The 13,832-nt window shown below is 40.9% G+C and overlaps 1 protein-coding gene across 2 annotated transcripts in view; it reads right to left on the bottom strand.

Annotated features, from left to right (window-relative positions):
• Positions 1-13,832, bottom strand: part of LOC116704400 (alpha-1,6-mannosylglycoprotein 6-beta-N-acetylglucosaminyltransferase B) — a 110,260-nt gene that overhangs the window by 90,343 nt on the left and 6,085 nt on the right. For both annotated transcript variants that reach the window (XM_032539840.1, XM_032539846.1), the window contains exon 2: positions 12,228-12,340. In XM_032539840.1, coding sequence (XP_032395731.1) covers positions 12,228-12,340 — 113 coding nt within the window. The remainder of the gene's footprint in view (positions 1-12,227; positions 12,341-13,832) is intronic.

The following is a 13,832-nucleotide window of genomic DNA, read 5'->3' as shown; positions in this document are numbered from 1 at the left end:
ATATTCTATAGATTTCTATAAAATTACTGTCACACAATCAAGAACACCCAGTGCTAAGAAGGTTATACACAGTAATAACATATTTCTCAGACCGAGCATGTTGTAGACCAAATGACCAAAATCTGAAAGATCCTGGCCAATTTCCATAGATATACACTACTCTTTTATGCTTTGAGGTTGTAGAAAGTCTCATGGTGTTTTTCCATTATTGATACGTGCTTGACTCGCCTCAACTTGGCTCAACAGTAAACTGCTGTGACCTAACCCGACACATACACACAGAACGTCGAAGGTGTGTTGCTTTTGATTCTCGGCGTGTGGCTGTTGCCACAGCCAGAAGAGAAATTAGTCTGTTGTAGCAATGACGCAGTAAAGGGACAATTCTCTCCAACCAATCAGAAGCCTGCAGGTTTTCACGTCACCTTTTGGTATCGCCTCAGCTGACTTGGAACCTCGACTGAGGTGCAACTAAAACAGTACCTGTCAGCAGGTACCAGGGACTCTTTTTCATAATGGAAAACCAAAAAAGGTGAGTAGAGTCGAAGCAAGTCAAGTAAGTACCATGCAGTGGAACAACGCCATTAGGACATGGAGAACAAAACACTTGTTCAACCAGATTGACAACTGAAAGAGTAGAAAGAGACAAAGATACCTCTGAGAACATCGAAATAAGAACAGAAGAAATTAGCAGGCATGGGTAAAAGAAGGTTTAGCATCAAAATGTGTGCAGATTCAAATAGGAACAGGTTCCTGTTTTCAGTGTCAAGTGTCTGTTATGGATCCCATATAACTTCTAGGCAAGTCCCGCTCTACAAAGCAGCTAGATTAGTTGGGGTTAGGCATTGACCTTCAGGGGATAGGACCTGAACAATTTGGGTTACGGTACCCAGCGTAAGCATGCACGCCTTGCATGGGCATCAAGTGCACAATAATGCATACAACAAACAGGAATTAATAGGTATGTTGCATTAAAAAAAAAGAAGATTTTTCAAACTTCACAATAGGAATAGAAGGTTAGTCTAGGGTTAGTAATATTGGAACTGGATCACAGAATTATAGTGGAACATACTACGGTTTAAACGACTGTAGAGTGCCTAAAGAAACACATGTTCCTAAAATATGTTTCCAAAATATTTAAAGCCCAATTGCACAGTTGTGTTTCAGTAATAATGGGGTCACTTACATTGATTTGTGGACTGGAAAACAAATTCAACATTGAAGGGTATTTTGGTAGAAAAATGGTTACAACAGTATTATCCCCTGCCATTCACCGCTGTGGATACATCGATTAAATGAAAGTTTTATAATTCAATTCTTTTTTCTTTTAGAGCAAAAATGGTTTCAAATATAGTTAAAACACTACACCGCATAGGGGTAACAACAGAAATCGGTTATTGGACACAGATGTTGATAGACAACCATTAGAGAGAGCTTTTGTGAGTGTGCTTGACAAGACCGGCGGCAAACATCAACAGCTTCCTGACATTATCACACACTTCTGACAGATGTGCAACATAACAGCTTTTACCATCGGGGCTGGTGTGATTATTGGAAGCACAGGAAAGCTTGACGCATGTGTTGTGTGGCAGATAGAGAGGGAGAGGGAGGGAGGGAGGGAGGGAGGGAGGGAGAGAGAGAGAGAGAGACGGGAAGGAAAGAAAAGAGAAATGCAGTGAGGTTGACCATAATTTCAATTGACTGCATGACGAGTGTGCAAAAGAGAGTGTTTATGCATTTGTTTACAGCACACATGCATCTTTATTTAGTTTGCATCATGTGCATCCCTTCTTTCAAAATGGAAAACATCTCAGCTGCCCTAAATGGTCTTCTGCCCCTTCCCCTCTTAAACTCTCAGCATCACACTCCCTCTTTTACCTCAGCCCTACAGTTATCTCCCCAGGTGCTGCAAACAGGGCCTTCTCCACACACACACACACACACACACACACACACACACACACACACACACACACACACACACACACACACACACACACACACACACACACACACACACACACACACACACACACACACACACACACACACACACACACACACACACACACACACACACACACACACACACACACACACACACACACACCCACACACACACACACACACACACACACACACACACACACACACACACACACACACACACACGGGATAGAGGGGTCTTTCATCTTAAATACCATACAAAAGCACAAGACCAGAAATTATCTATGTTGGTTGCTTTGTATATAAACATGCATTGCACTTTTTCAAACACAATTATTTCACATACACTTGTGTTTTCTACACGTGGAAGCAGTGGGTTCCAGTAAAACAGATTTTTTTGGCGTTTTCTACATGGTGAAATGAAAACTTGGCTCTGATTTGATATCACATTATGTTTAGTTGGTAATAAAAAAAAAAAAAAATTACAAGGCTGGATCATTAGCAACCCATCCAGGTTATTGTTCTTCAAATTTGTCCATGTTAAAATTCCAAACTTACTGACAAACTTTACATTTTCGGCTCTCGAACAAAAAGGTATAAAAAGAAACAGACATATTGACTTGGTTGAAAAGTGAGCTACAGTATCAATGCAGCAAACAATGCAAATCAAACAGGACTGTATCGCACTGTGAAACAAACCAGCAGAGCAGAGATAAGTCTTATTAGAGCAATCTCTCTCATCCATTGTTTTCTCCTTATCTGTCTATCATTACTGAATCTCTGATGCCCTAAGAGATGTGGTACTTCCTCCTTGCAGCGCTTCCTGAAATAGCTCCAGTTCCCTCATAGGCTTTGTGCTGCTAAATAAGAACCGTACCCAACAAAGCCCTTCACATAGAGTTCATACAGTATGGGATTTACTGAGCCACCAATCTAAAATCAGTGCTGGTAACATCATTTATTTATGGTAGCTTATGCATGCATTTCTAAACCAAGTTCTGCTCTCTACCCAGTTTCATATTTGCATTGCATACAATTAAAGTGTGGCATGTCTTAAGCCAATTTTATAGCAGTCCCTTGTCGTGAATCCCCTGCAACGCTCTTTTTCATGTGTGTCCTCTTGTGACATGGTCAATAGTATGCATGCAAGAGTCCACTCCGTTTCTTTGTTTGACGCATTTTTGTAATAGAAATTGTCAGATATTACTACATTTTTCAAACTTGCCATAATACCTGAGACTATCATTAATGGTATGGTATTGCTCACGTTACTGCAAAATTAAAAATTCCATCAAATCCATTGTTTCCTGTAATAAACTGAAGGTTGCAACTTTCCTTCAATGGCAGTGCCCTATTTGCAGTGTTTTCTCTGAAATAGATATTCAAACACTACCTCCTTCATGTGGACAGAAATGTTGACAACAATGCAGCCTTCTTTGTTGTCTACACTGTAGAAAAGACACGTATACACAACAATGTGCAGTGTGGAGGCCCTCAAGGTGTTACAGTGTTTATTCTAATATGACAAGACACAAATAGTGATAATTGTCCATAATAAAATGTTACATTATTGCCGTTAACATCTTAGTATCTTGTGAATGCCTTTGCACATATATCAATATTTCAAACCATCTCAGGAAAGATAATTAGATATTTTTCAACTGCCGAAAAGACAACACAAGGCACGAGGTAAGGTCTGCTGCACATGAAGAGGACTGACTTTCTGATGTTGTCTCCAACTAAATGTTGTTTGCTAACCATTCTTAAAAAAGCTTAATTTTTTAGAGTCACATCTGTCACTTTGAAGATTTTACAATTGTTCAGAAACCGTTTTGCCTTTTCATCACCCTTCCACTATACATTTTGTGTCAAATAAATTAATTCCCCATCATTGCAGCAACCATTACTGTCACTTTTCAGACAAAGGCAGGAGGGTTTTTTTGGCTATGGAAGAACTGTACAACTGGATTGAACACAGGCACACATGTGAGCAGGAAAAGAGGGGCAGAAGAAAAGGCAGAAGTGAGCTGACGAAACAAAGAAAAAGCTACAACTACCCTACAATTATTCAGTCTCACACCGGGCAGCTCTGAAGTTAAGAATGAGAGAGAATGAGAAGCAGAAGAAGGAGAGAGAGGCTAGAAAAGAGGTGGTTAGAAGAAAGAAATAACCTCAAGTCATGCTTGGTGTGCGTTTATGACCTTATCAGCCCACTAGTCTAGAAAAAGGAACCAGGCAAATGCATGCCTTTGTTTTCAACATAGACATAACACAATAGGTAGACTTCCACAAAACTGTCAGACAACAGAGGCCATGGCATCAAAAACACCATTAGTGTATCGGCCGAAAGGAAGTGCAAGCATGTTCGAGTATGACACTATCAGGCCCCAAAGAAAATAACCAGCCTATGGCAGAGGAAACGATTAAGCGACCTGTAGACAGAGCTTGATGCAGGCTGGGTGATTGAGACAGCATATTGCTGCAGAGTAACCTTCCCAGAGACATAACCATAATATAATGTGCAGTGAAGAAATTTCTCATTTACGGCCGGGTAATAGCACTTAGGTTGGAACAATGGCCCTCTCCACTTGGAAATTGGATAGGCTTTCTCATTAACATGTATTGGTGTTAGGTATGGACTAATGATGGAATAACAGTGAATGGCCTGAAGTTTGCACAGAGGAGAAACAAAGTTAGAGAGGAGAATCATGAACGTGGATAATCCAGTGTGTGTAAAAAAGAAACCGGTAAAAACATGCTGTACTTGTGGATGGTAAGGGTATAGAGCTGAAGGTTTGCAAAAGGGACTCACACAAATGGAGCATAGTGTCAGTTCAGGCAGAGCATTTGTGAGTGCCAGTTTGTTTGGTATTGTTGTTGTAACTAGATGTAAGGCCCTATCTTGCACCAGGCCCAGCGTGGCGCAAAGCCCGATGCAAGTGTCTTTGCTAGTTTAAGACAGACGCAGTTATCAATTTCCCGTTCAGCGCCCACGTCATTTAAATAGCAAAATGCACTTGCGCCCATCTTTGCACCCATGGGTGTGCTGGTCTTACAAGGAGGTGTGTTCAGGTGAATTCTTGGCGTGATGGAGAAAGTGATTTACCAGAAAGTCAATAGCGCAGCATTTCATTGTTTATTGTTGTTAAAAATATGATGGTGCAAATTCACCATCGTAATAGCAATGTGCCAAGGTACAAACGCACCTGGCATTTAAAGAAAATAAGAGATAAAACTCTGATTGGTTTATTGCATGTTACGCCCAAAACACATCTATGAATTAATGAAGACACTATGTACGACCCTTTTGAACCACACACCAGGTGCACAGATGTTTTTTTTCCCCCCCGTCAAAAGTGGATTTGGACACGCCCTAAACGCACCTGCACCATGCACTTAGATTGTTAAAATAGGGCCCGAATGTTTATGCATGTGTGTTGATGGGAGATTTGTTCTCCCAGCAGAATCATCAAAGCTGCACTGATTCTTCAAAGAGCAGAGTCTTTGACTTTCGGGGAAAATAATATGCCATTTGTTCACTTTTTTGAATTTACACAGCATTGAAACAGCATAGGTCGATAAATACTCTTCTTCATGAACCAACATCTCAACAGCCATGGTGTATTGCCCCCGTTTTAAATATTTTTTCTCATTCAAACCTCAAAGCTGTTAAGTTCATAACACAATATTCTATTACCCACTGTGCAGCACTGTCAGAGCAGTTGGGAGGGAGGTGGGGGGTTGTGCATTTTGTAAAGTCTCACTGAAAAGGGTGGTGAATATTAGTTAATATCCAGTTTCTATATTTATTTAGCATGCAGAGGATTTATACATACATAAACCAGATCATAACTTCACCACTGGAGGACTGTAATCGGTCCCTGGTGTTCACAGGTGAGGAGGAGCCATGTCAAAAAAATAAGTGTCTCCTGGTTACGCATGCATTTCTAAGTCTAGTTATGCTCTCCATCTATTTATACAAGGGGCAGTTTTATTTTTGTATTGCACACAATTAGAGCGCGGCATGGTTTATGTGAATTTTATAGCAGTCGCCTGTCGCAAATTCCTTCAAACATTTTTTTTCATGTCTTCTTGTGAGTGCAGGATGCCCTGCTGGTTGGTCTGTGTGCAATGTTTCTGTCTGTAATTCCCCTCCCCAGGACAAGAGTGGAAGGAAACAGCAAAGCAGCAACAAGCAGAGGACTTGGCGATTTACATTGTGGTCCTTTGGGTATATACTACCATTGCACTCTGGGAGGAAAGAATTTTTTTTAAATATTTTTGGCACTTAATTGAAGGTGTTATCCAGAAAGACCCCCCCCCCCCCCCCCCCCCCCCCCCCCCCCCCCACACCCCCACCCCCACACATACACACACACGACTATGAGTGCAATGATAAAGTGTCCTCCCCGACTGAATCCCCTGATGCACCTAACGCCAGCGACATGCAGAAGATTGTCATGCCAGATTTATCCGACATGAAGCAATGGGAAGAAAACATAACTGCAGGGAATGTGGGATAGAGATGAACATCAAGTGTGAAAAATGAAAGGGGATCAAAGAGCGGGGGTATCTAGTGTGCTTCACCGCTACCAGCTACAGCATATTGATGTGATGACATACACACGCACTTAGGGGGTGGGCGATCTGACAGAAAGGTCATATCACGATTATTTCCAAGTTATTGAACACTACAACCAAACTAATTTTCCTATTAAAAAAACAACAACAAAAAAGATAGCCCTACTAGGTTACAAAACGCGATAACAAATCATGTTCTCAAATTGAACACCTATTTACGAAGCCTTTAAGGGCTCTTAATTGCCATTCAGAGCATAAATAGAATTTCCTCCACCTTATCATCATTGCACACCCCTATATGCACTTTCGAATAATCAAAGAAATAAATATGCAAGTAAGCTGCAGTTGCTTGTTAGAGTATCTATCAGTTGAGGTCCTGTTAGGACACAAGTAGAAATGCCTTTTGGGAATGTGACACAGGGGCGTGAGTCTTTTTTTGACTGATGTCATGGAAACTCTCAGACGGCCATCACAGAACACAGAGTTTAATGCGAGTCAAACAACCATTAGTCTCGGCCCCTGCTTGGATCTGAGCACAGCAGCATTTCCAAACAGAGTGCTCTCCTCATGGCAATAAGAAGTCTTTCATTTTATAATTCACAGTCTTTGATTGACAATATTCTCAAGCAGTTAGCTACTAAACCTACAGAGGTGAGAGAACTGCAAGATTTTAAACTGAGGAAAATATATAAAATCTCTCTCCCAGCAGGGACCCACCTCGAGAGCGAGAACGCCCTGAGTCTTTCTGCTAGAACAAACATGCTTAGGGTGAAGGGACTGTCATGGGTCCTTGTTAATGTAATAAACTGCAGGGTATAAACAAGCTCAATAGGGAGGACCTTTGATCAAGCTAATATCTCCCTTATGTATGATGTGTTTGAATCTGGAGGGAAAAAATTATCTGGTTGTGTACCTTATTATCCTGCTTTTTCATCTTTCTCTTTTGTTAGGAAAGCAACCTTTCGAAATCTCATTCTCTTGCTTGCTTAATAATAGATGCATACACAAACACATACAATTCTTATTCTACTTTCACCTTTGTCTTCCTCCCACATTTTCTCATTTTCACTATTGAGCCCCCATACCTCTCCATCTATGCCACACAGCTCTTGATGAGTTTGTGAGTCACTGAGGAGAGACGGGGATTTGAGCGACCACCCTGCACTCTGAACCTCCAGTGGGAGCTGATAATCCACTAAGGCTGAGAAATTCAGCTAATACCCAAACAAGTGTTATCAGTGCTCCCCCTAAGGTGACAAAGCCCTACACAAATTTGGCTGTTATTTTGTACAAAAAGCAAGCTCATATCTGTGTAAAAATTAGAATGGCACAATGCAGGATGAAAGCCTATGAATTTGATTTATATACTTTACAGAACAGCCCCTTGGCTACGTGTATTTCTGACGGCCTTGTTGTCAATACATAACATCCCACATAATGATTAGCAATTTAGATGACAGCTGCTTACATCCTTAACCCAGGACATAGAAAGCCCTGTTTTTCAATAACATCTATTTGAAGATAAAATGGACAATAGTGACTAAAGCATTGCTGTGGGCTATTTGGGCAAAACTGTTAAGGGATGCTAAAGGATTAGGAAAGCACCAAATGTTCGGCCAACAAAATATTTGGACCAAAAAAAGGAAAAAAAGCCCTTTCGGTGTTTGGCCAAATAGGTGAAAATGCTGAAAATTTGCCTCAAATGACGTTTTTGATGACACGATCAAATTAACCAGCGTAAAGTAAGAGGTGCGCACGCTTATGTTTATGTATTATATAAATGCTGCAAAAATGTCGGTAGTGTGGAAGCACTGTCAAAACTGTCAAATATTAAACAGCAATATTTAGCGATTCCAATCCTAGTTAATTGTATGCTCCTTTCACAAGCACAGAAAGCGAGAGACTGTTTAGCGCTGCAATTCATGCTGGGAATCACAGATGCTCCCTCCAGGGCCGATACTCTTTCGGCGGGAACACCCCTCACTTTACCGACTTTCATGTGAGAAAGCAGAGAAGCTAGTTTTCATAAAGAAGAACCTGCCACTTTTTCTAAAGAAGTAGGCCAAGAAGGCTAAAACTAGGACCATTGTTGATATGCTGTGGATCCTTTTTTTTTTTTTACTCTTTTCAATGCAGTTTTTGGTTGTAGGCGTACAGAGTGTGTTACATTCTTTCAGCAGTCAGGTTAAAGGCCTAATATAGGCTATTCAACAAGGGGGGCTCAAAGATGGCCAGATAAAATATTTTTTATTTTACTAATCAATTAATTTTAAGTTGTATTTTGCTTTGTTGGTATATTGGCTGCTTTTCAAATTCCATTTCAATATAAAAACAATTAATCTACAGTATAAGCCCTAGCTGCTTCCTTACCACAAATCTGAAATGTCTTGACAGTGGTCACAAACATAATGATAAAGACTAATTCCCAGCCTGTGGAAAAATGTTAAAAACAATAACAGTTTTTTACCTAAGTAAAAGTATTCAAGGCAAATAAAAAAGACACAGCTAATATCACCACTGAATGAAGTAGCTTTCCTCTGCTGATCCATGTAAAAAGACCAGAACCTGATGAGCATTTTTAATTTGGCAATGGTACATGTATTCACATGGAAGGTCTGCCAGAAATGACATGTAGTTAATGAAACACGAGACTGGAACTGTGTGTGTGTGTGTGTGTGTGTGTGTGTGTGTGTGTGTGTGTGTGTGTGTGTGTGTGTGTCTCTGTGTTGCTCTGCAGGTGGTGACTGCAGGCTTAATGAAAGGGCCAGTTGTTTTGTGGGGCTGATTTGCAAGAGAGCAGATGGATTGGTCTCTCTGGTCTCAATCTTGTCCCACATTGCTGCTGTCGCCCCATTTAACAGCCAATTTCCTGCCAGCTCATCACAAACACACACACAAGCGCACAAAGGGAGCAAGCAGCAAAAACAGTGTGAGATAGTACACCACAGAGATGTGCATAAAGGGAGAAAAGAGAGTAAAACAGTGGGGTATACACAAACAAGTGTACCAAGGCACACTGTAGATGATAAAAGATACAGGCGTTGTTTATGCATAGACAAGCACAAAGGTATTTACGTACAAAAAGAGGGGCACACACACACAACTCCTATGGGGAAGCATGGGTGGACACTATACAGTTTTTAATGAGCTTGCACCAGATGTCTTCCCAGGCTACACTGCATGAATAGTTGATTAATCAAGTACATTTTATTAAGAAACACATACACAGTTATCTTAATGTATTACAAACACAGTAATCCACCCCTCCATTATCTCTGACACACACACACACACACACACACACACACACACACACACACACACACACACACACACACACACACACACACACACACACACACACACACACACACACACACACACACACACACACACACACACACACACACACACACACACACACACACACACACACACACACACACACACACACACACACACACACACACACACACACTTTTGGAATATGCTTCTACATATGCATTCAGTTAAGCCTGCTATTTTCGGTTTCCATTTTCACTTGCTCATCTTTCTCTCCATAGTGAGGGTGTGCTGTAACATATTACAGCACACCCTCACACAACACCAACCTGACTTATTTACAGTAATAGTAGCACTTGCTCCATCTTTCACTTGCTCTCACACCAACGCAAACTGACACATGGCATGCTTCATCCACTGTTGCACATACACACATGTGGAAGCGCCCTCAGGATACAGGATTTCTTATATTAACTGCAGAAGTAGAGAGAAGTTGCTGGCCTCCACAAATGACCTCTGACTTTGAATCAGAACGGCACTCTTTTTTTCTGCCTTGCCACTGGCAGTCACCCTTTACTTTGAGTCATGTGATAATGACAATACACTGGTGAGATTTGGCTTCTGTGTCCATGGAACACAAGTACAGCAACCAATGTGCAGTGTGGAATATTCCATGGTTGCAGTTATAAAGCATTTCACAGTTATGTCTGACAAAGAGACATGATGTAGACATTACTGTATAAAAAGGTGTTATGCTTCACCTCCAAGGAATTCTAATGTATTTTACTCTCTTAGTTCCACTTTGCATGCAAACTCATGATTCTAACCTCACTTGCTCTCTAAACTTGCTCTGCGTTTACAAAACTGCACATTCTCACATTTTATTATGGTAACTGTTCAGCACTGGATAAAGTTATAATTAACCTCAGTGCAGGAGTAAGACCATGGCCCACCGTAATACAATTCCTTCACCTATCTACAAAATATTAGTCTTGCAGCGCTGCTGGAGAGGATCTGGCTTGTCCACTAAGCATTCCGGGATGGAAAAAAGGTGCTCTTGTTTATTGGCTATTGGCTTTATTGTCTTTAAACCAATCTAGTAGCGCTAAGCCCCAGACGGAGCCCAGATGCCGCTGCAAAGTAGCCTTGGGAAGGAACTTGTTTTGGTGAAACATGTGTACGTTAAAAAGTTGTTTTAGTTGTGCAACAAAAAACTCAGATTGGACATATAGTCTGAGGAGGAGTTAACCAGAGTCCTTATAAATAAACCGGAGTTTAAAATTTACAACACAAAGAAAGCATAAGGCCAAAAATAACAATGAATTCCGGCGTAATTTCTGCCGGCAATGGAGAAATCCTGGAAGTGGAACGTCAAGGATACAGACTAACTCTATATAGGCATGTCTAATCCTTGTCTCTCTTGTTTGTATGAATTCTCACAACCCTCTGGCACATTATGTCTCACTCCCTGGGTTCCTTAACACCTTCAGGCCCATCCTCGATGCCCATTCAACCTTTCACTACTCCACATCTTTGTTAGTGAAAAGTTGTGCTGTACATGCCAGTTGTTAATGTTAGTCTTCTGTATTCAAATCAGCCACTGACTCAAGACAAATCTAAGGAAATGTAGGAAAATACAATGCATCCTCATACCGTAAATTCCACTTGATGTAAATAATGTAATATAGGCTTGCTTTACTTGACTTCCACAGAATGGAGAGCCTAACAGAAAATTCTGAGTATTCAGGGCAGCTGTAAATTGCAAGACAAAAGTTTGAAAAAGTGATTTTACCTTTAAGAGAATTTGTTGTGTTGTAAATGATGCATAGTTTTGTTTTGTTTTGTCTTGTCTTGCTGTAAAGTATACTGTCAGCTGAGTAATCAACATTTCACCAAACATATATTCACGTGTTTTCTTATATATCTGTCATGCACGCAGCCCCAGCATATACCAAATATCACTGAAAAGTAGTGAGCGTAAAACAGACAGATATATTAGCCATCTACACACTGTCACTGCTCTATCTCATGTCCCACCCACCATATCAATGTTCTTTTTTTTCTTTTTCACAAGCATGTTGATTTATCTCTCACAACTTGACCACAACTATAAAAAGCAGCTTTTCTGCTGAAGGTTATATGAATGAAATTCACTGGTCATACTGGTTGTGCAATGTAATTTACATTTACTTCATCATTTTGTTGCCTCACCCTTCTATTCCAGGCCAGTTTATGTTTTCAGTAAAAGGTGGTGCAGCTTTGACAAAGTGGCACATGACATTGAAGGGGCAGCAGTATCACAGTGTAGCACAGCAATATGCAGTGACTTTACAGCATTTCAACTCAGTGAACTGTTTACACACAAATACACACACAAACTCACACACACATGCACTCGCATGCACAGCACATGTCTTTACCTTCTGTGCGGATGGTGAAAGGGGAGTCCCCAAGTCTCTTGGCTGAAAACTGCCCCCCCAGAGAGGTCATTAGAAAGCACACGCTGAAAAAGCCTATTCCCACCAAGAATATCCTGCAACACAGGGGGAGGAGAGAGGGAACAGATGAAAAGGGAGTTGAGATAGATAGACATATTTATAGGGAAGGGCAGATAAATATGTTTTGGGAGAGAAGTTGGGGAAAAATGAAGATGAGGAGAGAAAGTGAGAGAGAGAGAGGGGGGGGGGGGGGGGGGGGGGGGTGGAAGGTGAAACATTTGGAGGCAGAAAAAGGAGTGGATGAAGAGTGAGGGGCTTAAAAAAAGTAAGAATGTACGAAGATAGGAAGATGCACAAGCCGGCAATTATGGAAGGCAGGTTTTGCAGGAAAGAATGATCAGCAGAGACAAAAAAGGGAGGGAAAATAGAGATGCAGACGAGGGGGTGAGGGAAAATGTGGAGGACAGTAGAAGAGAAGGGGAGAAGAGAGACAGGCAAGAAACAGCAGGCAGCACTTCCAGAAGCCAGAACATAAATAGAGCAGCGATCACAAGTAGAAAAAGTAGAAACTTGAAGCCAAAGGGCACCTAAAACAGTTTGTTTTTTTAAATTTGGTATACTAACAACTTATACTATTTTATATCAACAACTGTCGAAATAAGGGTGAACAGTTTAAACTTCTGTTGTACATAAAATGTCCTGTTAAGTGACAAAGTGTTAAAGGATAGGTCTATTTATTTTAATTCCGCCTTAATAGAAATACTCACATGAACAGTAAAAGAGTGATGTGCAATAGTATCTCCTGTCCATGCTTCCCCAAGAAGATCCATTTTTAACACAACTCTAATGTAGGGGACGAAACCCAGTCCTCTGTTTAACTAAAGACAATATAAGGCTTCAGCAGCATGAGTTAGCAAAATCGATTGGGTGTCTTCAAAGCCAGTAGGGCTGCACGATTATGGCCAAAATGAAAATCACAATTATTTTGATCAATATTGAAATCACAATTAATTATCACGATTATTTGTTGATTTCAACCAAAATAAATTTTATTGTCACATAGGCTGGTGTATGTCTAAGTGAGTGCAGATGGATTTTGAATTGAGTTTGTTTGCCTGAATTTGTTTCACACAGACATACACTCACCTATAGGATTATTAGGAACACTATATTTATACTATATATAGGAATACTATATTTATTTATTTTTTATTTTTTTAGGCTTTTAATGGACAGGACAGGTGAGGTTTGAGAAAGGGGAGAGAGAGGGGGAGTGACATGCAGCAAAGGGCCACAGGCCGGATTCGAACCCGGGCCGGCTGCGTCGAGGAGTAAACCTCTAAACATGGGCACCCGCTCTACCAACTGAGCTACCTGGGTGCCCGATAATACTGTGTTTGACCCCCTTTTGCCTTCAGAACTGCCTTAATTCTACGTGGCATTGATTCAACAAGGTGCTGAAAGCATTCTTTAGAAATGTTGGCCCATATTGATAGGATAGCATCTTGCAGTTGATGGAGATTTGTGGGATGCACATCCACGTCACAAAGCTCCCGTTCCACCCCATCCCAAAGATGCTCTATTGGG

The sequence above is a fragment of the Etheostoma spectabile genome, chromosome 2 (assembly GCF_008692095.1).
Source record: "Etheostoma spectabile isolate EspeVRDwgs_2016 chromosome 2, UIUC_Espe_1.0, whole genome shotgun sequence".
Lineage (NCBI taxonomy): Eukaryota > Metazoa > Chordata > Actinopteri > Perciformes > Percidae > Etheostoma > Etheostoma spectabile.
The sequence above is the reverse complement of the archived record's forward strand: the minus strand, read 5'-3'. Positions and strand labels throughout refer to the sequence as shown.